Source organism: Carlito syrichta, unplaced genomic scaffold (assembly GCF_000164805.1).
Source record: "Carlito syrichta isolate Samal-C Ts95f unplaced genomic scaffold, Tarsius_syrichta-2.0.1 Scaffold153566, whole genome shotgun sequence".
NCBI classification, from domain to species: Eukaryota; Metazoa; Chordata; class Mammalia; order Primates; family Tarsiidae; genus Carlito; species Carlito syrichta.
Window position 1 is genome coordinate 639,917 of NW_007097662.1, and position 27,538 is coordinate 667,454.

At 50.5% G+C, this 27,538-nt stretch overlaps 1 protein-coding gene across 1 annotated transcript in view; it reads right to left on the reverse strand.

The window, feature by feature from the left end:
• CDH5 (cadherin 5) overlaps nucleotides 1-22,821 on the reverse strand; it is a 34,036-nt gene extending 11,215 nt beyond the window's left edge. Inside the window, exons 1-6 of the mRNA XM_008050659.2 lie at nucleotides 22,617-22,821; nucleotides 10,494-10,722; nucleotides 3,434-3,722; nucleotides 2,317-2,433; nucleotides 1,257-1,421; nucleotides 155-342 (exon numbers count right to left, since the gene is read on the reverse strand). Coding sequence (XP_008048850.1) covers nucleotides 155-342; nucleotides 1,257-1,421; nucleotides 2,317-2,433; nucleotides 3,434-3,722; nucleotides 10,494-10,703 — 969 coding nt within the window. The 5' untranslated portion in view covers nucleotides 10,704-10,722; nucleotides 22,617-22,821. The remainder of the gene's footprint in view (nucleotides 1-154; nucleotides 343-1,256; nucleotides 1,422-2,316; nucleotides 2,434-3,433; nucleotides 3,723-10,493; nucleotides 10,723-22,616) is intronic.
• Between the last annotated feature and the right edge of the window lie 4,717 nt (nucleotides 22,822-27,538).

Below are 27,538 nucleotides of genomic sequence, written 5' to 3' on the forward strand. Positions count from 1 at the left end.
CTTTTGGAGTAACTCAGCCTAAGACACTGGGTCACAGTCTCCACAAGCACGTGACAGGCTCAGAGCTGCCCTAGAACATTCTCCTTAGGCAACACCTGTGATTGCCTAGAACTCCGAACCCCCAGTCTGACGGCATCACTACAGTCCTACAAACCTTCCTGGGCTTGATGATGCCCTCGTTGTGGTTGGGGTCTGTCTCGATGGTGAAAGTGTCCCTGTACTCGCCCTGCACGATGCTGTACTTGGTCTTCCGGTTCTGGGGCTCATCTGGGTCCTCAACAAACAGAGAGCCCACGGGGCTGCCTACGCGGATATCTTCAGGCACAGCAAACGTGTACGTGGCTGATGAAAGAGGGCACCCCGAAGGGCATTGTATTAATGAAATGATGAGGCAATTGATTCTTCATGCTTTGGGAACATATTTTGATACGGGAAATGGGCATGATAAAATAATGATGATAATAATAATGCCCTTGGGATTCTGGGTCTCAAGGGAAAGAGGTTCTGCCCTGTCTGTCCATCTACCCATCCCTCTATTCATCCAGAAGTAGTTATTGAGCACCTACTGTGTGGCAGGCACTCTGCAAGGGGACCTATCAACTGACAAGAGAGAGACAAGCCCTGCCTTCAGGGAGGGTATGCCATGTACAATGAGGTCACTTCAGGAGAACTGGCCTGATCTACTGAATGACAGCATCAGTCATTCAGGGAGGCTGGGGAGACAGAACTACTGAATGACAGCATCATCCCTGGGGATATGAGTGAACAGAGCCATCAACTTTTCTTCCCTGGCCCAGCTAGGATGTGGGCAAGGCTCTTGTCAGACATTATTTTGAGAGAAAATCGGTCTGTAGGTGGGATCGGGCCCAGCCCTGGCTCTGGATGTAGAACTTTGCTGGTGGAAATGTTCTAGCTGGAGCCTGAGTCTCAGGACCTGGGTTTTCCTGATCCATGGGGATCTGGGTGAAACTGCTCGTCTTGTAGCAGGACTTGGGGCACAATGGTGGCACCCAGCAGGGAGAGTGATTCCCCTCTGGCCTGTGAGGAGATCATGGCAGGGGGCGGCATGATAGCATTGGGAATGTGACACAGGGGTGGTAGCAGGGCTCCTCCAGGCACCCAAAAGACTTCTCTGGGCCTTAGGCCCACGCTAGAGTTTGGAGCGAGATGAGGGTGGGGATCAGATTCCTCCCCCAGAGTTCCCAAGTCATTGAGTCTGGCGTATCCCGCCTTCCTTTCCCAGGGGAGAGACTCACTCTGGATGAAGATGGGAAAGTTGTCATTGACGTCTTGCAGAGTAACCAGCACGGTGGCTGTGCCTGAGTGCCCCTGGAGGCCCTGGGCATCTCGTGCTTCCACCACGATCTCGTACCTGGCCTGTGTCTCTCGGTCCAAGTTTTTGGTTGTTGTGAAAATGAGTCCTACAAAAAGGAATCCCAGGAGGAGCTGTGTCACTGAGGGAACTTTTAGAAAATACACCTGGGTCCCTACCTGGGGAGAAGCTGACTTCCAAGTGCTACCTGACTTAGAGGCTTCCCAGGTGATTCCACTGTTTAGCCAGGTCTGAGAACCTAGAGTCTACAACCCACTACCTGCAAGGCCTGCACTGCGTGACCATAGCTGGCCAAACAGTTTGGTTCAATATTGGTCCTAGCCACCTGTATTGGTCCTAGCCACCTGGATCATTCATTGTGTTGAGAAAGATCCTGAGGCCACATCCAGACTCAGAGTGAAAGAGTGCTGTGATGGATTAGTGATGTCTACCTTAGTATACTGTAGCATAGTAGTGGTGCCCATGCTATGTGTTTGTCATCCCTCTGAAAGACAATCCAACTGTCCTTCCATCTTGCTCCCAAGACTCAGTCCTTATGGGTTTTTTTTTGTTAAGTTATTGAGTGAATAATTACCATGATCCATGCTCTCTCCTTAACTAAGGCTCACAGAAGTTAGTTGACTTGTCTCAGGTTTTTAGAGGGGTTGAGTAGCAGAGCTGTATTGGAAACCAGATCTGTTTGAACCTGTACCCAGAGCTGCTACCCAGAATTTGCTGCTGCTTCTTGGTCACCGCTTAGGTAACAAGGTCCTGATTTTTTCCCAGGATTTGAGTCCGTGTCATATGCACCTGTCTGCTTCCATCTCCTTTGACCAGTCACCTTGTCTATATATATATATGATACTGACCACCTCTATGGGACAGTGTGGTTCTGTGGTTGGTGACACCTATCAGACTGGACTTCCCTTAGTATATGCACATGGAATGTTCACCCCCCCATCCCTCCAAGTCAGTGCCTGCCCAGGAAGTTTCATCACACAGACCAGATTTATCGATGGCAAAATTCTCTTCTCCCTTCAGGATTTGATACATGACAGAGGCGTGATCTGCCACTGTGGGGTCATCTGCATCCATTGCTGTCACACGGATGACCGAGGTCCCTGCAGAGAGAGATTCCTTGTGACTGCCAGGCCCCTGACCCCATTCCTGGAAGAGGGAAGATGGGGCTCAGACTATTCTCTGTCCCACCTTCCCCAAGTCCTGAGGAAGAAAAACCTTTGTTTTCAGAGGACCCTGCTTGGGGTTGAAGTGCTGGCAGTGGTAGGTACCCAGCCAGGTCAGCCATGAAGGGGTCAAAGAGAACAGGTTGTTTGTGAATTTATGGGAGAAATGAGGAAGTTGCTGGAGGGCTTGGGTCAGGAGGAGAAGCCGAGGATAGGATGGGCTGCTTCTACCTCTCCTGGAAGAGTGTGAACATGAGAATGAAAAGATGTCCCAAAGGGGTGGTGTCATGTCTTGCACCCCCTTGAACTCCAGGGTCTCATACTCAGCAGAAAGATCTGATCCCAGGGCCTTGGCCTGAGACCCTGGACTAAGGTGGTGAAGAGGGAAGCTCTTTTCTGACACTCTCTGGAGGTTGGGGGATATCTTAAGAAGTAAACTACTAACCTCCTGAGCCCAGGGTCCAGACCGGTGACACACCTTGGGACCAGGGTTCTGTCCCCCAACTCCACTCCTATTTGGCCCCTAGAGATAACTTTTCTTGCCTTAGTGGTATGGCTTGGCATTCTTTCTGTGCAAAAGCTATTCTCTTGGTGTGCTAATCCTGAGAGTCAAAGGTTTGTTCTGAAGAGTAATGAGATGTGTATATGTCTCTGATGGCCAGGATCAGGATCAGGGCTCAGTCTGTGACTAGGCTCCAGAGCTCAGTTCATGAACAGGATCAGGGCTTAGATTGTGACTAGGGTCAGGCTTAGTCTGGGGCCAGGTCAGAGTTTAATCTTTAGGGACCAATATTTCTTTCAAGTCATATAAAGTGGCAACACAGACTGCCCTGAACTCTCAGAATTTTGATGCCAAGCAGTGAATGACTGGTGTGAGAGGTGTCCCCAGGCTGGGGATTAGAGAGGGAGTGAGGGGAGGGACAGACTGGGCACATACCCACAGCTGACATTTCAGGCACTGATGCATTGAACAACCGTTGTGTGAACACAGGCCAGTTGTCATTCACATCGTGAACTTTGATGGTGAAGTTAGAAGGAGGCTCTAGGTTTTTGTTGGTGTCTTTGTCCACGATGAGGGCCACTAGTTGGTACTCAGAGATCTTCTCTCGGTCCAACCTCTCAAAGGCATACACGTCTCCTGTGTCTGCATTGACCCGGAAGACTTTGCCGGCAGACTCTCCTTTGAGCAGGTACTTGGCATTCTTGCGATTCACACTTGACTTGATCTAGGAAAGAAGAGACACCATGAGCTGGGGATAGAATTGAGTGAGTGTGTGTGACAGTGTGTGCCCACATGAGTGTGCACATGCATGCGTTAGGTATGGCTGTATGCAGGTGTACACATGTGCATGTTTGCACATGTATGTATATGTGTATGGGCCTGGCCAGGGGTCCTAAATGTGACACTGAGCATTTTTTGGGAGAGTGAGGACAGAGTCTCACTCACTCCATTGCCCAGGCTGGAGTTCAATGGCACGATCATATCTCACTGTAACCTTGAATTCCTGGGCTCAAGTGATTCTCTCACCTCAGCTTCTTGAGTAGCTAGGACTAACAGGCATGCACCACCATCCCTAACTAGTCTTTTAATTTTTTTGGTAGAGACAGAGTCTTGCTATGTTGCCAGGCTAGTCTTAAATTCCTGATCTCAAGTGATCCTCCCACCTCGGTTTCCCAAAGTCCTGGGATTACAAGCACGAGCCATCATACCCGGCTGACATCGAGGTTTTAAACAAGAGCCTCTGACTATTCAACAGTGAGTTGTTCTCAGCCAGGTCCCTGCAAACACCAAACTGAAGCGAGTTGCTTAGCAGTGGCCCGATGTACCTACGATGGTGCCTGAATTTAGTAGGTGCTTAGAATACACTTTTTGAGTGTGAGAATATACTTAGTGCCATTGGAAGGCAAGGATTATTTTTGAAATTGCTTAATCTCTCTGAGTTGTGGTTAGCACATTTGTAAAATGGAAATCATATTGCTTCTGATGTTGAGCTGCTCTAATGAGTAGAACAGCACTCTGGGAAGTGAATTCCAGGAAACACTGGCCTCTATTGCTTTATTACACAAAACGGGGTCCCTGCCGGTGATGAGCTTGGGCTGGCTTGTGTCAGCTTGGCTTCTGAGAGCCAATTTAAATGTCCTGGAATATTTGTGGGCTGATAGTCAAACATAGTCATCATTAGAAATTAAGCTATATAAACTTACAATTAAATGCATTATATTAAAAGCAAAGGTAACAGACACTTGGAGTTCATCACACCCTAATTATTTGACTGCATTTGGCTATATTCTTGAGGTTATTCATGTCTATTATATCTGTATGATGGAAACATTAAATCATGATGTGTTCATGCACATCTTCTTCCCAACTCGGCCTTCAGTGACATCATGTTGACAGCTTTAAATCAGACGTGGCTAGAGTATTTACACCATGGAAACTGGCAGATGCTACAAATCAAGACCTTTTCCCCTGGAGAGACAATTGTCATTTATCAGTGTACCACTGGTTCCAGTCAATTGGGTTGTGAAATGGTACATAAAATGTTCTACGTTTAGAGATTTACAATGTCCAGTCCTGCAATAAAGAACTCCAATGAGTTTTGTTTAACTCAGGAGTTTTCATACTTATTAGACCACTGAACTAATTTTTCTTTGTAATATGTACTACTAGTGTCCCAAGAAGTAAGATTGGAAACTAATTTTTGTAAAGCATCTTGCACGGAGCAGGGGTCTCAATAAATGCTAGTTATTATTAATAATAGAGCCATAGGTTAAAGGATATTAGAAGGTTAAAATAGCTAAACATTCCACTTAAAGAATCTTTTAGAAACAGAGAATATTAGGAAGATAATAGTATTTCATGCGTGTAAGATGATACTCTCATAGAAGGTTAGAATGTCAAAAATAGAATTCAATTAGATTAAAAAATATAAATTGGTGCTATAGAAAGTGCCAGGGCCCTGCTGGGAGCACAGAGACAGCTCAGATCCCATTGTAGCTCCCAGGACTTAGGTTTGAAGCTGGCACCATGAGAAAGGGCAACACTTAAGGGTCAAATGGAGCCAGGGCCTTGCTTGGTGTCTGGTGAGGACTTTTTAGAAAGTTTGGAGTCCTCCAGAGAACCGAGAGAGCTGGGGGCTCAAAAGAGAAGAGGGAGGTTCTAGAAGGATGTGGTCACAGCCCATGAGGTCTGGAAAGTATGTCCAGGGCTTAGTAGTAGTGCAGTCATTGCAGCCCTTGGTGGGAGCAGTGACTGGATAGTGGGATGAGAAGTCAGATGGTAGAGTGTAGAGAAGAGTCTGGAAGGCGAGGAGAGGGAGGTAGGGAGTGAGGACCCTCTCCCTAGGAAGGAGAAGGGTGAGCAGCAGTTGGTTGTGGTAAAGCCTCCTGGAACAGGACTGTGGCGTGCAGGGGGCAGTAGCCTTATGAGGTGGTCCCAGGGCCTAATAGCCAGGACATACGATGAATAGCCAGACAGGTGGTAGGCAGCAATGTCCCAGCTCTGTGGCCTTCAGTGACAGTGGGGACTGAAAGAGAAGGGGACAGTCTGGGGCCCTTTGTGAATTGCTCAGGGTTAGGAAAAGATGACAGTCTTCCAGCTTGGCTCTGGGTGAGTGTGTTTGGACCCATGTGGGCAGGAAGGGTGGGGGGAGCAAGTCAGCGTGGGTCTACTTTACTGGAGTTCTGCATAAAACTTTGCATGTGACTATCTAGTTTCTGCTTTCCTTCCTTCCAAGTTTTCTTCATTGGACTTAATTTTTTTTTAGAACAGTTTCAGATTTACAGAAAAATTGAGAAACTAGGACAGAGAGTTCCTAAATGCCTGTTCCCTAGCATTGAGACCTTACATTAGTGTGGTATATGTGTTGTTAGTAATGGACCAATATTGTTACTTTATTATTAACTCAAGGCTATTGTTTATGTAGATTTCTTTAGTTTTTACCTAATGTCCTCCTTTTGTTCCAGGATCCCATTCAGGGTACACATTATATTTAATTGTCATGTTTCTTTAAGCTCTTCGTGACTGAGACCGTTTCTTAGACTCCCATTGCTTTTGATGACCTTGACAGTTTTTAGGAGTATTAGTCAGGTGCTTTGTAAGATGATCCCTCCCTACTGGAATTTGTCTGATGTTTTCCTTGTGACTAGGGTTATAGGTTTCTGGGAGCCTGATCCCCTTTTCTAAGATGACCATGTGAGGGGGGACCACAAAAAAACCCAAAATTTATTTATTAAAAATTGTGAGTTTATTCTTACATGTTTAAACTTCAGTCGACTTCAATGTACTCTGTTTGATGAGATATACCTATCAAGATGCTTTTTCACTGCTCAAAACAGTTTTTGGATTCATCAATTTTGATGTGTTTTAGTGCTTCTGTGGTTTTTTTGTTTCATCTTTTCCACATTGGCAAAATGTTTCCTTTTGAGGACTTTTTCATCCAAGGAAACAAAAAAGTCACTTGGGGCAAGATGGGCTGAGAGGGAGGGTACGACATGCGGGTTATGCTGTTTTGGGTCAAAAACTCCTGAAAACTCAGCACAGTGTAGGCAGGTGCGCTTGTAAATCACACAACATTAAATGGGCAAATGCGTTGAAAGAATCTATTTTTTTTTTTTTTTTTTGAGTTTGAGTCTCACTCTGTCACCCAGGCTAGAGTGCAGTGGCATGCTCCCGGCCACCACAGCCTCGACCTGCTGGACTCTGGTGATCCTTCCGCCTCAGCCTTCCAAGTAGCTGGAACTACAGGTGCGCTCTACCATGCCCGGCTAATTTTTTGATTTATTGTAGAGATGAGGTCTCGCCAAGTTGGCCAGGCGGGTCTTGAACCTGCGGGCTCAGGCAATCCACTCACCTCAGCCTCTCAAAGCACGGGATTACAGTCTGAGCCCGGTGAAAGAATCTTAAAAAAAAAAATTCAGTGAAGCAGAATGCAGCCTCTAACAACAATGTTAGTTAGTACACTGATGTCAGTGGGTTCCTAGAATACATAATTAGCAGGGAAAGCTTGTATTACAAGAAGCCCGCTCTTCAAAAAAAAAAATTCTGTTTTTTTGGGGTCCCTCATATATTTGGCCAAACATCTCAGTGTCAAAAACCATGCTGACTCATAACTGTGGATTCTGAAAGCCGCTCAATGTTCGCTCCCATTGTCCATCCACATCTGTAAATAAAAGCTCCAGACTGTTCTTGACAAACAAGGACTTCCTTCCCTCAGATTACATCCTCGAGGACTAGGAGGTGATCTTTGGAGCCCAGTCTTTGCCTCTCCCAAGCAACCTGTTTCTTCCCAGGGTTGGGACCACATGTGGCTCCTCTGTCCCCCAACTCAATACCAGGTGCCAAGTGAACACTGTTTGCAGATGACGGCAGGCCGGGCAGTCTTCCTGCTGCCTGAGACCTTGGGCAGGCCCTCCAATGGATGCCTTGTTGGGGCTGTGCAAGACATGATGCAGGTGGCCTCCACATTCCACAGGCTTTCCCTGACTCACTCTGAAGATCTTTCCTGGGGCCGGCCATTCCATTCAAAGACTGAATCATGGTACAATAGTAGGTAGGTTGACGACACTTCCCTCTATGACACAGAGCTCACTTTTATGTTGAGAGTCAGGAACTCACGTTTTCCTGGGGCTAGGTTCTCCTAGGGCTGTGTCCTGATCTCACTGTGTGACCTTGAGCAAGTGTCTGCCCCTCTGGGTTGGCCATGCTGGGGGATTTAGAGTCCAGCCATTCTTGGGAGCTGGAGGAACAGTCACTGGCTGGGGACGGGGCTCTGAGTGGAGATTTCTCAGCTGGCCCTATTCCTTCCTTTGGCTGCTAGGGCATTTCTGGAGCCAGAAGTGGGCTTTTGCATCAAAGGGCCCTTTTCAGCCTATTTCTCTGTGACCAGACAGCACCCTCATCACCACCATTTGTGGGATTCTTTGTCTGATGTATGCTGCCCTTCTCTAACTCTTTCTGTAAAGAGCCAGATAGCAAATATTTTTGACTTGGCTGGCCTTATAGTGTCTTAGCACAACTACTCAACTCTGCCATTGTAGCATGAAAGCAGCCATTTGCAAATGAATGGGTGTGGCTATGTTCCAATAAACTTCCAACAAAACTTTATTTACAAGACCAGGCAGTGGGCCATGTTGTATCAGTAGGTGGTAGTTTGCTTAGCTCTGCTCTAGACCACCATTTCCATGAGGGTGGGGACTGTCTCTGTCTTTGCCCACTGTTGCTGTCCTTCCAACACCCAGTTCACTGCTTGGAACTGTCCATCCTTTCTCTAGTACATTAACTTTTTTTACTCCCAACATTTTGATGCCAAGAAGCTGACATGTGAGATTTTAATGCACTTGAAAGAAACTTTCTTCCTCACTGAAAACTCTTGAAATACATGATCCATCTACCCGCCATTGTGTGTCAAATTTCAACACTGGGAACATTCCTTCAAATTGGAGCAGATGGCTTTGACATTGATGACAATTTGACATGGTGAGGCAATTCAGTAGTCACTCAAATAAGCTCCAAGTTCTAGGAGAATGGGCTTGGGATGGGCACATTTTAAAGGAGGATGAAGTGAGGGTCAGAACTTGAGGTACTTCCCTGGAGGGCAGGCTCGGGTCAGGCACCTCATTATGGAAGATCTGGAACCTGGGGAGCTGTGTAGGGTCACAGGGAACCAGAGAGGGAGAATCTGAGAGGAAGAGGTTTTTGAGGACATTCAGAGGCCTAAGTATAGGTTGGCAAACTATGGTCTGGATGATTAATTTTGTCACCAGCTCAATTTTGTCAAAGACTATTCAGATCTTTCCTAATCTCTCAAATGGGAACATTTCATGGCAGCCTTTACTGGCTCTGCCTTAAGCCCTAAAGTCCCTGGGCAGGGTGGCCTCCTCAACCTGAGCATGGGATGGCCCTTCTGTCAGTTATATCTGCTCCATAGACCAAGGTATGGGAGAAAGTAAAACATAGTGCTCACCATCACCTCCACCACTACCACCAACACTATCACCATCACCTCCACCACTACCACTATCACTATCACTATCAGCTTCAGTGCTACCACCGTCACTATCACCATCACCATTACCTCCACTGCTACCACCATCACTATCACCATCACCTCACCACCACCACTATCACTATCACCATCAGCTCTACTATCACCACCATCACTTCTACCACTACTACCATCATATCACTATCACCTCCACCACCACCATTATCACTATCACTATCACCTCCATCACTATCACCATCACTATCACTGTCACCTCCACTACCGCCATCACTACCACCATCACTATCACTATTACCTCCACTACCACCATCATCATCACTTCCACTATTACCTCCACCACCACCACCATCACTACCACCATCAGTACCTCCACTACCACCATCACTATCATTATCACCTCCACCACCACCACCACCATCATCACTATCACTATCACCTCCACCACAACCATCACTATCACCATCACCTCCACTGCTACCACCGTCACTATCGCCCACCACCACCATCGCCATCACCATCAGCCCACTATTACCACCATCACTTCCACCACTACCACCATCACTATCACTATCACCTGCACCAACACTATCATCACTATCACTATCATCTCCACCATCACCACCATCCCCTCCATCATCAATACCATCACCTCCATCAACACTTATTCGTGATCACCATCATCACCATCACCTATCCCTCTACCGTCACCATCACCATCTTCACCACTTTCTCCTTTACTATGACCACCACCACTGAGGTCACCACCACCACCATCACCACCATCTCCTCCACCACCACATCTGCCATCTCCACCATCTCTGCCACTATTGCCATCACCCTCACATCCATCATCTCCACCCCTACAACTACCACAAAATCTATCACTGTGTCTGCGGTTGCTGCTGCTGCTACTGCCACCACCACCACTGCCACCACCGCTACCACCACCAGTTACCGATGGCTTCTCTTGCCCCGAGGCTTGAGCCTTACCTTGCCCACATAATGGGGCAGTGAGGCATTTTTCTCTTCATCAATGTGCATCTGGTTCCAAATCCAGTCTCTCTTTTGGCGCTGGTGGGTGGGCAGCAGGCTGGGGGTATCCTGCTGGACAGGGTGGGCACCTGCTGCTGCCACTGCGGCTGCTGCCAGCAGACCCAAGCAGGCACCCAATGTGGCCACCAGCATCATGAGCCTCTGCATCTTCCTAGGAGGGACAGATCTGGGGAAAGAGGAGAGACACACTCAGGGCATGGTGGTCACTGCCTGAGGATGTAGCAACCCCCGTGGAGAACTGAACTCCCTTGAACTGTTTATTCCTTCATCCTTCACTCTCTGCTGACACCAGCAGAACTGGCCCTGTTTCTGCCCTCAGCAAACTCCCAGGCTGGGAGGTGGAGGACAGACACAGAAACAATTCCTACTCACAAGCCACATGTGCTAGGATGAAAGCATGCTCAGGGGATAGGGGAGCCCAGAGGAGGGTCCTGGAGGGGCAAGGGGCAAGGCTGATGCTGATGGCAGCTCTGAAATCCCCAAGCAGTGGGCACTCAGGTTATCCTCATTGTGCCAATGAGAAAATGAGGCACAGAGATGTTAAGTTTACACTGAAGTAAGTGGTGAGTTGAGAAAAGGAACCCATGTTTCCGATTTCACTGGCTGACCTTTACTGAGCACTTATCATTTGCCTGACAGTGTATCAAGCCCTTCATATGTGCTGTCTCATTTAATCTTCCCTATCACCCTTGAGGTTGGTATAATTGTAGCCCTCATTTTACAGATGAACTGAGAAACAGAGAGGTTTAGTGACATTCTTGAGATCACCCAGACTCTAAGAAGCAGAGCCAGGATTTGAACCAAGGCTGTCTGGCCCCAAAGGTCAAGTCCCTTCCTACTGCTTTCCCTTGACTCCGCAGCTGCTATTGGGTGGGATTCAAAGGCTCCTCTGAACAAACATGCCTGTTCTGGCCAGCCTGACAACCTCTTTGGCAGCTTTACATTGATGCTATCATCAGAAGGCTGGTAGGAAACCTCAAATGTCTTAACCCTGAGGGTCGACTCTTCATCCCAGATCTCACAGAGTGGTTAGCTTAGGAGCTGTCATGAGAACAGGGTCTTGACACGGGAATGGCCTCATAATTTGTGGGGCCCAGGACAAAATGGAAATGTGGAGCTGCTTGTTCAAAGGTCAGGAATTTTGAGACAGAAGAACACTAAACCAAGCATGAGACCCTTTTAAGTGCAGGCCCTGTATCATTGCACAGGTTGTGCACTCTTGAAAGCAGCCCTGTGAGCTAGAGATGTGGGTCACCCAGAGATCAAAGCCTGACTTCATTCTGAATTCCAGGAACTGGAGGTTTTCCACTGCCCTAGGGTGAGTGCAGGCTGTGACCTTGGCCATCATGCCCTCTCAGCCCTGACTTCATCTGTACACCCATCCTAGGTCCCTGTGTCACTGACCTGGAGCTCCTGGGATAGTTTAGGGGCAGAACAGGTGTGTGGGAGTGGGAAGCATGTATCTGTAGAGTGACAAGGACCCATGGGGTACTGGATGGGATGGCCTCCTCCCTTGGCTGTCCTCTGTGGATCACAGGAAGTCTGTAAACTCTGGTGACACTTCCTGAAGTACTGGCACCAGGCTGGCCTCAGTGAAGGCCGAGATGTCAGTGCTGGACCAGCTGACTTCTGGGTCTGCTGACCTTAGCATCCAAATTCCCTGCTTTCTGGCCCCTGCCTCTGGCCCAAGAGGAAGTGGACTGCCCTCAGGTGGTGGACCCTGGAATGCTGGTGCCATGTGCCTGGAAGAAGACCCTGCCCCTTCTGTGCCTCAATTTCCTCAGCCATAAATGAAGGGGTCAAGCTGAAAGAAACCTGGTGCCCTGGAAGAATGTTCCAGGCAAGAGGAAGGCGGTGAACAAAGGCTCGAAGGCGGGTGGGAGAGGTTGGGAGTCTTGGCTGGGAAGCTGGCCCTGACTCAGGGGAGGTGGCATGGGTGACCCCCGTCCCAGCCTCACTGGGCCCAGGCCCTGAGGGTCATTTCCTTCTTTGCCTAGAAAGGAACCGCAAGTCTTGATTCTTCCTCCTTCAAGTGAGAAGTGACTCAAAGAGAATGAAGTAAAATAAATAGAAGTGAAACTCAGAAACAGGGAGAGGGAGTATTCCCAGGCCTTTGGGCAGGACAGGGTGAGAACCCAAGCACTGAGTTGATAGGTGTTAAGTGCCTACGGTATGCATGCTCCATGTAGGCATTGGGGTGCCATGGTAAGTGAGACAGACAGGACCTGCACTCGAAGAATGCACTGTGGTGGAAGCAATAGGAAAATAAATTATGAGGGAAAAATCATCTAGTGATCAGAGATGTTCAGGGAATACAAAATGGGGAACACAACAGAGAGTGAGGGGCCAGCCAGCTGAGCCTGTGGGTGCCAGGGAAGGCCCCTGGGAGAGCTGACATTTAAACTCACATCTGAGTGTCAGTTACAGGACTTGCCAGGGGAAGGAAGAGAATTCCAGGCAGCAGCACTGGCAGGTACTAAGGCCCTGTGGTAGAAAAATGGTTGTTGTATTTAAGGAACCAGAGGTTCCCTGGGCCAGTTAGAAATGAGCGATGGGGGTGGGGTGCAAGAAGAGGTGGACAGGCCAGTATGATAGGCCAAATGATGTCCTCCCCACCCCAAAGTGTCCATATATAAATCCCTGGAACCTGTGAATATGTTACCTCCCATGGTGAAAGGGGTTTTTGGTAGATAAGGAGCTTGAGATCAGGAGATTATGCTGGATTATGTGGGTGGTCCCAGTGTAATCACAGGGTCCTTGGAAGGTGGAGGTGGGAGGGTCAGCATCAGAATAAAGAGGTGGTGACAGGAGACTGAAGTCATTTGAGAGCAAAAGCCTAAGCATGCAGATGGTCTCTAGAAGCAGGTGAGGCAAGGATGAGGATTGTCCCCTAGAGTCCACAGCAGGAATACAGCCCTGAATTTAGCCCACAGAGACCCATGGCCGACTTCTGACCTCCACAACTGTACGATAATAAATGAATACATTTGTGTTGTTCTAAGTCCTCAGGATTGTGGTAGTTTGTTACAGCCATAGAAATGAATGTGACTGAATTGTATGGGGCCTTGAAGGATAGCCTAGGGAGGACTTTCTTCTAAGCTTGGGGAAAAGCAACATGGTCCCATCTGAAGAGATTCTGGCTATGGTGAGGGGACTGGCTGATAAGAGATTAAGGGTGGGCTTGGGGGACCAGGGTGAGGTTGGCACTGTCATCCCAGGTGAGAGTCAATGATGACCCAGAGTAGGTTGGTAGTACAGGGGATGGCCATGGGATGTTTTGGGGGTGAAATTAACTGGACTTGATGATGTATGCCTCATGGGGGTGAGGGGTGGAAATAAATCAAGAATGGCCCCCCAGTCTTTGGCCTGAGCAGCTGCAGAGACACCAGGGCCTTTACTGAGATCTGGAAAATGGCAGGGAGGGGAGGGAGGGTGGATAGAGAGGTGGCACATTTGGTGGGGAGGAAATCAGAGGTTCTGCACGAGCTGTGTGAGGTGCTTATTCAATGTCTCTGTGGCTGTGGCTGGCTGCTGGTGAGACCCAGCCTGGTGTCTGGGGGGCAGCTTGGAGATGGTTACTGTGTGTGGATGGGGTTCAGACCACAAGACTGGGTGACAACACTGTGGACAGCAGGTAGCTGGGGAAGAGAAGCGGCCAGGATAGCCCCAGGGCCCCTTCCCTCCTCCATCTGGTGACCTCGTCCTTTAGAGTTGAGCTCATACGTCCTCCTCTGGGCAGCCTTCCCTGGTCCCCGCTTCGCCTGCCTGTCATCTTCCCTCAGTCCTCTGAGGGGACTAACTTGCAGCTTCTTCTCTTTCTTGGAGAACTTCTTGCCATTGCTCCCGTGTACATCTTCCCTTCTCCCCAGTGCCCAGTCCCAACTGACACACAGCTCTTTCCTCAGGTGCAGGGTGACAGCTACCATTGCAGACTCTTTGGTGCATAGAAGCTCAGTGGCACTGCTTTGTTGCAGTATGACTGTAGGCCAGAGGCTTAGCCTCTCTGAGGCTTACTGTCGTCATCTGTACAATGGGGACACTAGTATCTACCTCTCAGAGTTGTTTTCACACCTGAATTAAAAAGTATTTGCAATGTGGCCAATGAACAGTAGCTAAGAATGAAACCAAACACATCTGAATCCTTGAGGACCCTCCAGTCCTACCCCACCGAGTGAACTATTTACCCTTCTTGTTTCTCAATACTCAATCATCTAGGGGATTTGCAGACTAGTCTGTTCACCCTCCCTGTCTTGGCAGACACACTCCTTCCACTCCCAACATCCTCTGCTCTGGTTGCCCCTAGACTCCCAGAAGGCCTCTGGCTTCTGTTTGTGTTTGACTCATAGGGGCTCCTGCTGGGAGGAGGGAAGTGAGGGCCTGTTTGGATAGGTTAGTGTTCTCAGTGCTGACCGCAGCCATCAGCCAAATGGATACAGTCATGTACTACAAAATGACTTTTTGGTCAATGATGGACCACATATGCAATGGCTCTCTAAGATTATAATAGAGTGGAAAGAGTCCTATTACCTGGTGACATCATAGCTGTCATGATGTCACAGTACAACACATTACTTACGTGCTTATGGTGACACTAGTGTAAACAAGCCTACTTTAGAAACTTCACAAAGTAAAAACTTTATAGTAAGTGAAGGTTAATTTACTACTGAAGAAAGAAAAATATCGTTAGTAAATTTTTTTTTTTTTTGAGTTGGAGTTTCACTCTGTTGCCCAGACTGGAGTGCAGTGGCCGCTCCTGGCCACCGCAGCCTCGACCTGCTGGGCTCCGGCGATCTTTCTGCCTCAGCCTTCCAAGTAGCTGGAACTACAGGTGCGCACTACCACGCCTGGCTAATTTTTTGATTTATTGTAGAGATGTGGTCTAGCCAAGTTGCCCAGGCGGGTCTCGAACCCGCGGGCTCAGGCAATCCACTTGCCTCGGCCTCCCAAAGCGTGGGATTACAGGCTGAGCCACTGAGCCCGGCTATCTTTAGTAAATTTAGTGGAGCCTTGGTGTGCAGTGTTGATAAGGTCTGTAGTTGTATGTAATGTCAAAGGTCTTCACAGTCGCTCACGGACTCACTCAGAACAATGTCCAGTCCTGTAATCTCTGGTTGTGGTGAGTGCCTTATTCAAGGGTACCTTTTAAAAGCTCTTCTATGCCATATCTTCACTGCATCTATTCTGTGTTTAGATCTATTTAGATATGCAAGTACTCAGAACGTATTTCTCAGAAAGTAGTCCCATCATTAAGCAGCACGTGACTATAATGACATTGGACTTCAATAAAGCAGAGTCCACTGGTCCCAGGCTAGGACTGCATGGCTCAAGGGGAACATTTACCCTGTGGGGGGCTTTGGCTGGCCACTCACACAAGATGATCTCTGAAGGTGCAGAAAAACCCCTTGGATTCTATTGTGTGTCCTGCGGAAGTCTGGCTGTGAGCCCTGGAGAGAAATCCCTTGGTGCACACAGGTCACCTTCAAGCTCCTGCTCTCTGAAGGGACTGGCACTGGCTCTCATAGAGCTGCCCCACATCACCAGCATGTCATTTCCTAGGGCAGGGGCAAGTCTGCCTGCTAAACTTTCTTGTCAGTCAGCTGTTGGTGAGGAGGCGGGACCTTGGAAATGGGGAGGGGTAGGGGTTTTGGGGAGATGGGAATCACATAATCCTGTCTCTGTCCCCATGCTGGAGTCCTGAGCACCCTCCTTCTTGCCGTGAACCTTCCCTTCCAGACAAGGCCCTTACTTGTCTGACAATCATTTCTCCTCCTCCTGATGGAGAAATCAAGCCAGCAAGATTTGCTGCAGCAACAGCTGAAAACAGAATGTCCCTCACCTGCAGCCTCTGGAGGTGTGGTCAGAGCCTCTGTATTCTTTTAGCACCTTTTCTTTCAGCGAGTAAGAGTTACATCTTGATTGTTCTCAGTAGTTTTCTGAGAGACTCAGGCTGTTGCTAGGTGGATCTGGGGTTCTGCAGACATTCAGAGCATCTGAGGAGTTTGGAAGTGATTTCTGTGCTCAAAAATTTCCAGCTGAACAGTCTGGGGACTTGCCTGACTATGGTGGTGAGCTGGGAGGCTACCCTTGGCCACTCAGGTATGAGTGCAGGGTACACAGAGGCCAGGTGCCTGCCTGTGTCCCTGTCATCCAGGATGCTTAACGATGCCCCATCCCTGGGCTGTGTTAGAGGGTTTGGGAACAGCATCAAATGGATGAAGGTGGGTTCACTGTGCCCTTGGTCAGTCTGGGGAGATCTGAATGACCTCAAATTAGAGGACAGAAAGAGTGGACTACAGCCTCTGGTGAGCGGGCAGGGAGCCCAGGAGAGCAGCAGAGGAACCTTGAAGAACAGAGGGGACTGCTGGACTCAGCCATGCCTGGATGGGATGGGAGGTCAGGATCCAGGAGATCCTGGGGTCCAGATCTGTATCTACAGTCCGTGGGGTCACTGAGGTCAGAGCTCAGACGCAGGTCTGGGGACTGAGGAGTACTCTGAAGGCTGAATCAGCTGGGCAGCCTGGAACAAGACAGGAGTCCTCTAACTCCTTCTGTCTCTCTTCAGCTTCCTCTAAGTGTAGGATGTTAATTCTCTGGGAATCTTCCCACTCCCACAGACTTGGTCACCCCTTCTCTGCCTTTGCATTTGCTGTCCTCTCTCTTCTGCCTGGGTTTGGGTCACATGTCATCACTTCTCTGAAGCCCTCTCTAGAGCTGTGGGGTTACACACTCAAGAGTCATTTATTGAATATATACTATGTGCCAGGTACTGAACTCCACATGGGAGCAAATACAGGTTCCACCTCCATGGTGGAGAGGGACACTAATTCAGGACGAAAAATGCATGGTTTTAAATTGTGACATGTGCTTTGATGGAGGAATACAGGACATTGTGAGAGGGCATGGGAGACAGCCCTGATTGGGCTGAGGGTTGCAGTCCCAGGAGTGAGTCCCGCCTCTCTCACTGACTCATTGTGAGATGTCAGGTGAAGCCCCCTTTGGTCCCTTTCTTTTTGAGGGCTCCCATCTGTCTCTGAAGTTTGGCCTTGAAGATTGACTCAGCTCTGCATGCTTTAAATTCCAGTGTCAAAAGGGAGGGGGAAGGCACTGGAGCCACCCCTCTTGGGACCTCCTAATATCCCCTGCCTTTGTAGCTACACAGACCACAGGAAGTCTGAGCCCGCTAAGAGTCCCTCAGTGGGGTGTCCAGGCAAATGACCCTGGGCTGGTCCTGCCTCTGACCACCAGGCAGATCCCTGCCTTAGACCTGATCAGAACCTTAGATTCCAGTGACTGAGACTGGGCTTTGACAGTGTTGGGGGGGTGTTGTTGAACAGGCTGGAGGACCCTGGGACTGGGGCAGAGGAAGTCTTCAGGTCAAGGACACACACAGCATCCTCAGGCCACACAGACTCACAAAGCCCCCAAATGTGCCTTCACAAGTACATGCCCCTGTCCACAGGCCTCAGCCCCTGCCCACTCCCGCAGAGCTCTTCCATGCAGGCCTGGCTGCTCTGCCCTCCCCCAGCACACCCGCCTTCAGCAAGGATAAGATCTGGCAGCTGAGCCCAGCTCCAGGGAAAGCCTCAGAGGGTGGATGGGACACTCAGTCCCAGCCCAGCCTCCCACAGGCTCTGGACTCTAGCCCAGAGACCCTGGGTCAGGCATGAGGGCAGGGCAGTGGGAGGGGATGGCCCAGAACACGCAGGAGGTGTGCCTGTCGGAGGGGCCACTGGAGCCCAGCTCCATGTGTGGCCCTCCCCACAGCCCTCCCACTCACACCTCGAGTCTCAGTCCAGGACTGTGGTGCGGGAATCTCTGAGCTGCAGGCCGTCCAGTCTATCTTCTGTCTCCTAATGGGTTAGCGCCAAGCTTCAGGGAGGCATCTACCCTACCCAATGATCCCCAAATGCCTCCAGGGACTCCCAGATTGTCTGTTTGAGTGTTGGCATTTACTGCTGGGCCCTGGCATACATAGGCATTGGAAGGATGAAGGGTGAGGCCCCAGAAGCCTTGGGAGTAGGGTTTGGCCAGGCAACCATGGGCTGGCCCTTTGGTGCTTTCTCCTGGTTTGTTGTTTCGGCCCTGGGATCTGCTCCCATGGGTCCTAGGCCTGCTCCCCTGCCCTTGGGTTGGGTTCTGCCTGCAGCCTCCCCCACTTTGGTTCCCCTTACAGCTGCTCCCTTATGGACCATTCCTCCCTGGCTTCTTCTACCCAAGGCAGGAGGAAGTCCAGCTCTTGAACCAGCCTTCCAGGCCCAGCACGCTGTGTTCTCTGTCCCCCTGCCAGCTCTCCTCTCCTTCACCTTCCTGCCCCTTCCAGCCATGAAGAGAACTAGAAGCTTCCTGCCCTTCCTCTCACTAGTAGATTTTTTTTGCACATGCTGTCCTCTCTGCCTGGAATGCCCTCCCTTGCTGTGTTTCTGGGGTAAACACTTCTCTTCACCTGTCTCCACAACCTCTGCCTCCTGTCCTGAGTGTCTCTGCCCAGGCAGGCTCTGGGCCTATGTTTCCACTTCATCCTAGCATCCAGGTGCATGAGCTCAAAGCCCCAGATCTGGGGGTGGCAAAGTCTCCACTGCTGCCTGTTGAATGCAGACCTGTCTGGTTCTGGTCTCACAACCAGCTTCCTCCCAGCTCATGGGATTTAAAACCAAATCTGGGGCAGGCACTGTGGCTTATGCCTGCAATCCTAGTACTTTGGGAGGTGGAGGCAGGAGGATTACTTGAGCCCAGGAGTTTGAGACCAACCTGAGCAACATAGTGAGAGCTCGTTTCCAAAAAAATAAAAATGAAAAAATTAGCCAGGCATGATGGTACACACTTGTAGTTTCAGCAACTCAGGAGGCAGAGGTAGGAGGATTGCTTGAGCCCAGGGGTTCAAGGTTGCAGTGAGCTTTGATCGTGCCACTGCACTCCAGTCTGGGTGATAAAGTGAGACCTTGAATCAACCAATCAATCAATCAATACATACATACACTATTTCCAGACTATGCCTAGGGTGGGCAGAGTAAGTGAAATCGTTGATATACCTCAAAAAAGTTCCTCTTGCCCCCACATAGCTCCCCTGGTGGTTCATCATACTATTACACACACCACTGTTAGCACTTTGATCCTTTGAGGACAATAATATTATCTTTCTTAAATGTTCTCAATTTATATGCAAATACCACTGGCACTTCTTGAGGCAGGGCAGCAAAACAGAACTCATGGGCTGCCACATGTCTTTTCTGACACCCATGGCAGACATCACCAATCAATCATAGTGTTCATTCCCACTAAACTTAAACTTAGGCCCTGAATCCTCGATATGATCTTTGAAGTAGAGGCTACTCATTGACCAGACCTAGTCTGTGATGTGAAACTAACCTGTGCGGGGTCTCTGGACTGCAGGGCATTCAGCCTACCTCCTAATTGGTCAGTTCCAAGCTTCAGGGAGAGAATGCCTACCCTAGAGAGCTTTTCCAGTTTCCTCTGGGCTTCCCAGGACTGTGTTGCAGTGGGGGCGACAGAATGAGCCCCACATACCTGCCTGCTTGCACCTTCCCAGCTGCTCATGAGCTGTGTGGCCTTGGGCCCATCTCTTGCTCTCTGATCCTCAGTTTTCTTATCTGTAGTGGAGGCAACAGAAGCTGCCTCTGTAGGCAGGATGAAATGAGATCATGAGCCCAAAGTCTGGCACTGTAGGTGCTCAGTAAGAGTGTGGGTATCTTGACTCCCGTCTATTCACTCATTCAGCCGGATGGCTTTGGCTTCGACTGACTGACTCACTCCTGACCTCATTCCCTGGTTCTGTCCTGGGCCTGCCTCCTACTCCCCTCTGTTCCAGAAGGAAATCTCATTCTTCGCCTTCCTGGTCCCACCCTGTGGGTCCTGCTTCCTCCTCCTTCTAGTACCTGTACCTGCCAGGGTCTGACTGTGGCCTAAGAAGGACAATCTGGAGGTCCCTGAGGCTCAGACTGCAGAGGGGCTGCCCAAGGCCTCTCAGCATCCAGGGCTCCTGTTCTTCCCCAGGAAGCCATCTGTGATAGAGCCTCCTGACACCAGCATGAACCTGGATCAGAATAGGCTTCTCAGCATCTTCTCAGCCAGAAGCAAGCTCTTGAGTGCAGAAACTGTCTCCTAGAACATTTCTTCCCTCCTTACTCGTAGCTACAGAGAAGGAATTCAGACACCATTAATGGGTCCGTGTGAATGAAAGGGCCGAACATTTTTCCTGGGATGGTGGTCTTCGTGTCCCTGAGGCAGCAGTGGTGCCGTGAGTCATCCAACTTTGGAGAGTGTGGCCCCCTTAGGCTTCCTGCCCTCATGTCCGGTCCTTGTTCAGCAACACAATAGCTCAGGCTGAGAAGGCAGGGTGAGAAGCTTAACCCCTTCAGGGCAGTGGACACCTCCCCTGCCCCTCACCATAATAAGCCTGGGTTGGCAAGGCTGCCCAGGGGCTCTACAGCTCTTGGGGTACTCGGAGGCCACCTGCTGCCCTCCCATCGCCCAGGAATGAGCCGAGGCTCCTGGTCCTGGCTCTGGTAGCCTGAGGGATCTAAAAGATCCCTCAGGCCATGCCGCCCTCCCCCCCACCCATGTCTTCTGAGCTGCCTCCTCTGGAATGCCCTTTGATCTCTCCAGCCAGAATTTGACCTGCTCATATACACAAGAAGTATTCACATCAGGGAGAGATCCTGGTACATAGCAGGTACCCAGGGGTGCTCTCCAAGGGAAGAGCTGAGTCCACGTCCTCCCACTAGCTCCCATCCTGTTCCCCTGCTGAGCGCCTGACCCCTCACTGAAGGGGGCTTGACCGAGGTTCAGACATCCACAGCTACATCAGTTCTGGGGTAGCAGGTAAATTTAGCTGCCATTCCTTAAAGGTCTCCTGCAATGAACCACTCCCAGCTCCCAGGGTGTTAATGCACTCGATTCACTGAGGGAAAAGCTGTTTCTCCCATTTTACAGATGAGAAACCTGAGACCTGGAGGAGCTCAATGGTGTGGAAAGAATCTGGGCTTCAGGGTTGAGATCCTGATTCAAATTCCCATACCAAGGCTTACATCTCCAAATTTCAGTTGCCTCCACTGAGATATGAAGAAAGAAAATGTCTACCTCACGGGTTGTTAGTAAAATAATAATGAGCCCCCATCATCTCTAGTTACCACAGTGAATTGCAAAATGCTTCGCTATGACCATTGTTCAGACAAACAAATGGAGGTTTGAAGCTTTTGGGTAACATTCCCAAGGGCACACCAAAGCAAACAGGAGAGCTGGGATGTGCACTCAGCTTTCACAGCAGACCTCCTGCCTTCCAGGCTTTCTGGGGGACTTCTCTTGGCTGTGAGGCCCTCAGGGCCCTCAGGAGCTCAACTTTGGGTGCTGGAGGCAGAAAGGGTGGGCCACCTTCCTGACTACAGTTCCCTCAGCACACAGTCAGCCCTTGCGGTGTTTGGGGCAGGGAAGGAAGGGGATCTCATAGGCAGGGCCTCAGGTGCCTAGAGCCAAGCTTCAGCTTGCCTGTTCTGAAAATGGGGACACTGGCTGACAGAGAGAGGCCGAGGTTCAGAGCTCCTCTTTCAGGGCTGCTCCCCACATCCCAACACAGAGCCTTGGGTGGGGTGTGGGTAGGGGACTGAGGGGAGTGCATCAGGCCTTGGTAAGTCCTTTCCAGCAGGAGAAAGGGCACTGAGGGGAAGCCAAGGCCTGGGTGCCAGCCCTCTGCCCTGGCATTCTGGGCGACTGAGGCAGAATCCTCCTCTCTCAACCTGGCACTGTTGAAAGCCAGTGGGCCCTGGGGCCACACCAAATTGGACAGGCTACTTGTGGGTGAGCCGAGCCCTCACCCCCTCCCTCAGCCCTGAGATGCCCATTTGTGCCCCTGGCACCACCGCTGGGTGTACCTTCCCCAGGCCCGCCCCAAGCTGAAAAGGGACCCAGCCTGCCCTCAAGACGGAGGCAGCTATCCCCCTGGGAGCCTGACGATGCCCATTCTACAGATGGGGAAGTTAAAGACCCTCCCATCTTGGGCACAGGGTGGGAGATCTGGGGTGGAGTGGAGTGAGGGAGCCCACTCACCTCGCCCGTGGGCTGAAGGGTATCTCCGTTCCGTCGGATAGTCTGTCTGTCAAGGCCGAGTGTGGAGTGGAGTTCTGTGGAGCTCCGTTGACTGCCTCTGGAGGGGAGCCACACCCTGCCGGCGAGGGAGGCCTGGCCACCGCCCCTTCAGGTTTTCCAGCTGGCCCTGGCCCACTTCCCCCCGGGATGGCTTCCTGTTATTGTTCCTTTGTGAGGCCTGGGCTGGCTGCAGATAGGCAGGCCCCACGGTGGGTGGTTGCCTGGGCCCAGAATACCTATCTCCACGGAGGCCTGGTCCCCGCCTGGGAAGCTCCACTGGGACCCCAACTTCAGGCCTCAGCTCTGGGGCCTTAAGCCCAGCACCTGCCAAGAACTTGGCTCTGAGGGCCTTGGGCCCGAAACATCATATCAAACCCTCCTTGGAACAACAAAGGCTGGTGTCATCACCCCTATTTCAAAGCCCAGGATACTAAGGCTCAGCGGATTTAAGGTGCTTGTCCACTCAGCTGGGGTGGAGCAGAGCTGGAAATCCTGGTGAGCCAGCCCAGCCTCCCAGCTTGATTTGCTGTGATGACTTATGACATCCTTGGGTGCACAGACTTTAAAATTGATGGGGAGATTTCAGGAGATTGAAAACAGATAGCGCTCTTGGCTCTGGAGGGCCAGGTCAGCTTCTCCCTGGGGTAGGCGTGGTCTCCAACTCTAAGGCTCCCACCTGGGTCTATGCAGGTCATTTGGGTTTAGAAATATTGGTTGGAGTCAAGTGATCTGGGTCTGCTTCTGATGTGACATTGGGCCAGTCATGTCCCCCAGAGCCTCAGTTTTCTTATCTGTAAAATGGGGTTTATCAAAGCCTCAACTTCATAAGATACTTGTGATAAATAAGAATCAAAGAGGAGCTTGGAAAGTAGTGAAGGCAGAGGCTGGACCAGAGCCCCTCAGAACTAAGAGACTGGGGGAGGGTCAGGCTGAGGGCTGAGAGTCTATTTATCATGAGAGTCACAGCAGGATCTTCTGGAAAATGCAGGGCATTTTTGGTTCACCCCAGGGCAACCGACTTGATATCTCCCAGGGCAGTCCCCAATCTTTCCTTTGAAGAGTTGCTTCTGTTTTTCCATAGGGAATGGCTGGGAAGTCTTGAACTCATTTCATTATACAGCTGGGCATACAGAGACCCTGAGAGGGAAAGGGCCTTGCCAGGGGCACCCTGAAAGTCAGACAGTAAGATGGAGAGTGGGATGGATGAATGTTTTTGTTTTTATTTTTTATTTTTTGGGGGGGTCTCACCCTGTCTCCCAGGTTGAAGTGCAGTCGCACTCTCACAGCTACCAGAGCCTTTACCTGTACTCAGGTGATCCTTCTGCCTTAGCCTTCCAAATATTTGGAAATACACTCATGTGTCACCATGCCTGGCTAATTCTATTTTGGTTTATTGTAGAGATGAGGTCTTGCCAAGTTGCCAAGACTGGTCTCAAACCCCTGGGCTCAGGCAATTCTCTCACCTCATCCTTCCAAAGTGTTAAGATTACAGGCATGAGCCACTGTGCCCAGCTAAAAAACTTTTTTTTAGGGAGGAGAAAATAAATATTCCTCTGTTTTTGGCAGGTTGCGATTGAGACACCCAAGTGGAGATTGGTGGTTGGGCATGGGGTGAGCTGCCCTGGAGCTGAGGTTTGGGTCCTATGGACCTGTGGCTGGAACTTGAAGCCAGAGGCATGGATGTGCTTGCAGGGAAGGAGGCCTTGGGCCCTTTGACTTTTGGGAATCTTTAGAAGAGGATTGAGTGGGTAAGGAGAAATGCTGGGAGAAGGCAGGACTGAGGGAAGCTGGGTCAGTCTGAGACGCGACTGCTGGGTTGGGAAGACAGGTTCATCAATGACTGTGACCAGAGCAGGTTAATCAGGAAAAGAGTAGACAGGACAGACAGAGGGGTCAGAGAAGGGGGAGTGAGGAAGAGGAGTCATGTGTGGTTATAGCTCCTTTCCCAAGTCTTGAAGTGAATGGGAGCAGAGAAGTGAGGGGGATGTTTTAAGCTGTGGCAGCATGCTTGTGTCCCGAGGGAGCATCCCGCAGAAGGGGAAGACAGATGCCACTGGAGTGAGAGGAGCACCCTGCTGCAAGAGAACACTCCTTGGGGCTTGGGGCGGGATTCTGCATGGGATCCAGCACAGTCAATCAACGGACTGTGGAATGAAAAACAACAGCTCAGCGTTTCCCTCTCCAACAGGGTGAACGCTGCCTTCTCCTGCCCAGAGGGTGGGCTGGCCGCAGAGGAACCGAGACAGGCCCACGCTTCATCGTCTCCTTGTGTTCAAGCCCGCTTCCCCACATCCCCACTTGCGCCAGCTGCCTGCCCTCATGGTCTACATGCCCATGGGGACATGCCAGCCTGGGCATGGCTTCCTGCTGGGTCTCAGACTCAGGGCTGGTGGCAGATGGAGACAGGGCCTGTCCTGGCACCATCTGCCAATTCCCTTTGTATTCCCAGGTCGTAAGGAAGTTGACTCTGCCCTGAAAACTGCTGTTCCCGTCGTCTGTAAACAAGGGAATGGTTGGCTAGGCAAGTGCTGTGGGCCACAGGGATGGGGGTCAGGGTCATTGTAGCAGAGATGGTTCAGACCACAGGAGGGGAGGCCAGTGCCCCCTCAAATGCTCCCCTCATGCCTGATTTCTGGCACTGCCCAGTCCCTGCTCCAACTCCATTGGCGGTAAAGGAGGTAACAGTAGGGCACAAGGTCAGGAAGTGCCATCTGGAGCAAGGGAGGCAGCCGGTGGGTCGGCAGGAAATAGGAGGGTCTGTGAAACCAGATTAGCAGCAGAGGAGGAAGCAACAATGGAGGCAGTGGGGGTGGGTGGGAAAGTGCAAGGCCCAGGAACATCCATCCAGCCTCTGCCAGGATGAGGGCTAACCAGGCAGGGAGACCTGCTTGAGATACAGGTGTGGGGGTTGCAGGCCCAGATTCGAATCCTAGTGTGACTGGTGGCTGCCTGTGTGGCCTGGGACGGTGACTTGCCTCTTGAGCCTCTTTCCTCACTTGTGGAATGGACTATCCACTTAGTCTTTGCGGGCTGTCTGGAAGATCCAATGAGACAGCGAAGTTAAATGACAGTAACAACAAGCGTTACTGAGTGGGTATTTCTCAAAGTGTGGTCTTCTAGCCATCTGCCTCAGAATCGCTTGGCAGGAGGGGATTGAAAATGCAGATTCCTGGACCCCACCCCGGGCCAACGGCATCATAAAGGTTGGTGATGAAAGCCTGAGACCTGTGTGTGTGTGTCGTTCCCCAGGTGACGTGTTTGTCAGCCTCCGTGTGGGCTGGTAAGGGCTCCGTGGGACTCCTTCAACCCTCAGGACAACCCTGGGGGGCAGTACTATTGCTAGCCCTGTTATACAGATAGGAGAACAGAGGCTGGGAATTAAGTGCTCCCCAAGGTCAAGGAGTTTGTGAGTAGCAGAACAGACATTATGAGCCAGGTCCTTGTCTCCAGAGCACAGCTGCTCTGTGACACCGAGCTTTCCTGCCTCACTGAGTGAATGGTGTCCTGGCAGGACACAGTAGGAGCTCGCACAGCAAGGATTTCCTTTCCCTACTCCCCACAGACCCCAAGGATAGGGCAGGGAAGCAATGCTCTCAGCTTCAGCAGAGGAGGTCCTGGTGAAACCATGTGGCCTATGCCTGGAGACTTTGCCTCTGCTGTTCCACTTCCTGTGTCCCCCTCCTCCCAAGTCCCATTAGCTCCTTCCAGATCTCACCTCCTCTGCGCTCCACTCCCTCCTCTGTGCTCACAGAGCACTTTATTCAGACCTCCTTCACAGCCCACCTCCCCTTCCTACTTGGTCTGTGTCTCATTTGGGTGTTGGTCCCTGGCACCAGCATAGGGGAGAGCCCCCTAAATGTAGACTTGAAACTGTGCTCCTTAGAACCACAGTCATCCATCCCACTGTGGGCCAGATCTTCAGCTTCCTCAGGGGTTGCTTGGGTGTGTGGGTCTCTCTACCTCTGCTCTGAAAGGCCTGCCCTGTCTGCAGAGAGCAGTGACACAGTGGCCTCTCTCCATGCCTCCCTGCTTCTGCCTTTTTAGCCAGCTTCCATCTTGCTGGGAGTTGGGATGCTGCTTCCTGCTATGGCCAATGTAACTGCTGTATTATTTCTTTTTTACTTATGGTTTTGGTCTGGTGTGGTCTCAGTAGGTGGGGGAATAGTTAGGATTCTCCTGTGAGGAAGCTTGGATGGAATTTACTCCATGGATTTTTGTCAGTGGCTTTGTTTGGTTGTGGAAAAATTTTCCTTTCTTTTGTCTTTTTTTTTCCAGATAATTGCTCCGGGTTACCTGCAGCTACTGTATTTGTGGCCCCCACGAGGAGCCTGAGTATCTGAGGATCAGGCTTCCCTGGGCCAGACTGCCCAGAGCACTTTCCCACTTGTTTCTCACTTTTATTTCACAACAGGGAGAATTCCTGACAGTGAGAACAATACCATACCGAAGCCCCTGGAGGGAGGCAGGGAGGGAGACTGCCAGGAGCACTTTCTTAGATGTTTCTCACTTTTCTTTCACAACTACATGGAAGGTTTTTAGAGAAATGGTGACCCCAGGGGCTAAGGGAAAGTAGTGCTCTGTGGTTACCTTCAGGGACACATACTTACAGTTTGACCGATCCTCGACCAGACCAGCCACATAACCTTTGGTGCCTTCATTTTTCCCTCTGAAGTGGGGGTGATTGCATGCCTTCCTCACAGGGCTTCTGGGAGGGCTAATTGAGAAGATGCATTAAAGCACATAGAATAGTCTCTCGGATACAGTAGGTGCTCAATAAATGCTCATCATGATGATAATGCTGCAGAAAGGTTAATGGTGGAAGGGCCTGTTAGTGTGTGAGGGCACACGTGTATACATGTGAGGATGTTAGCACGGGCATGGCA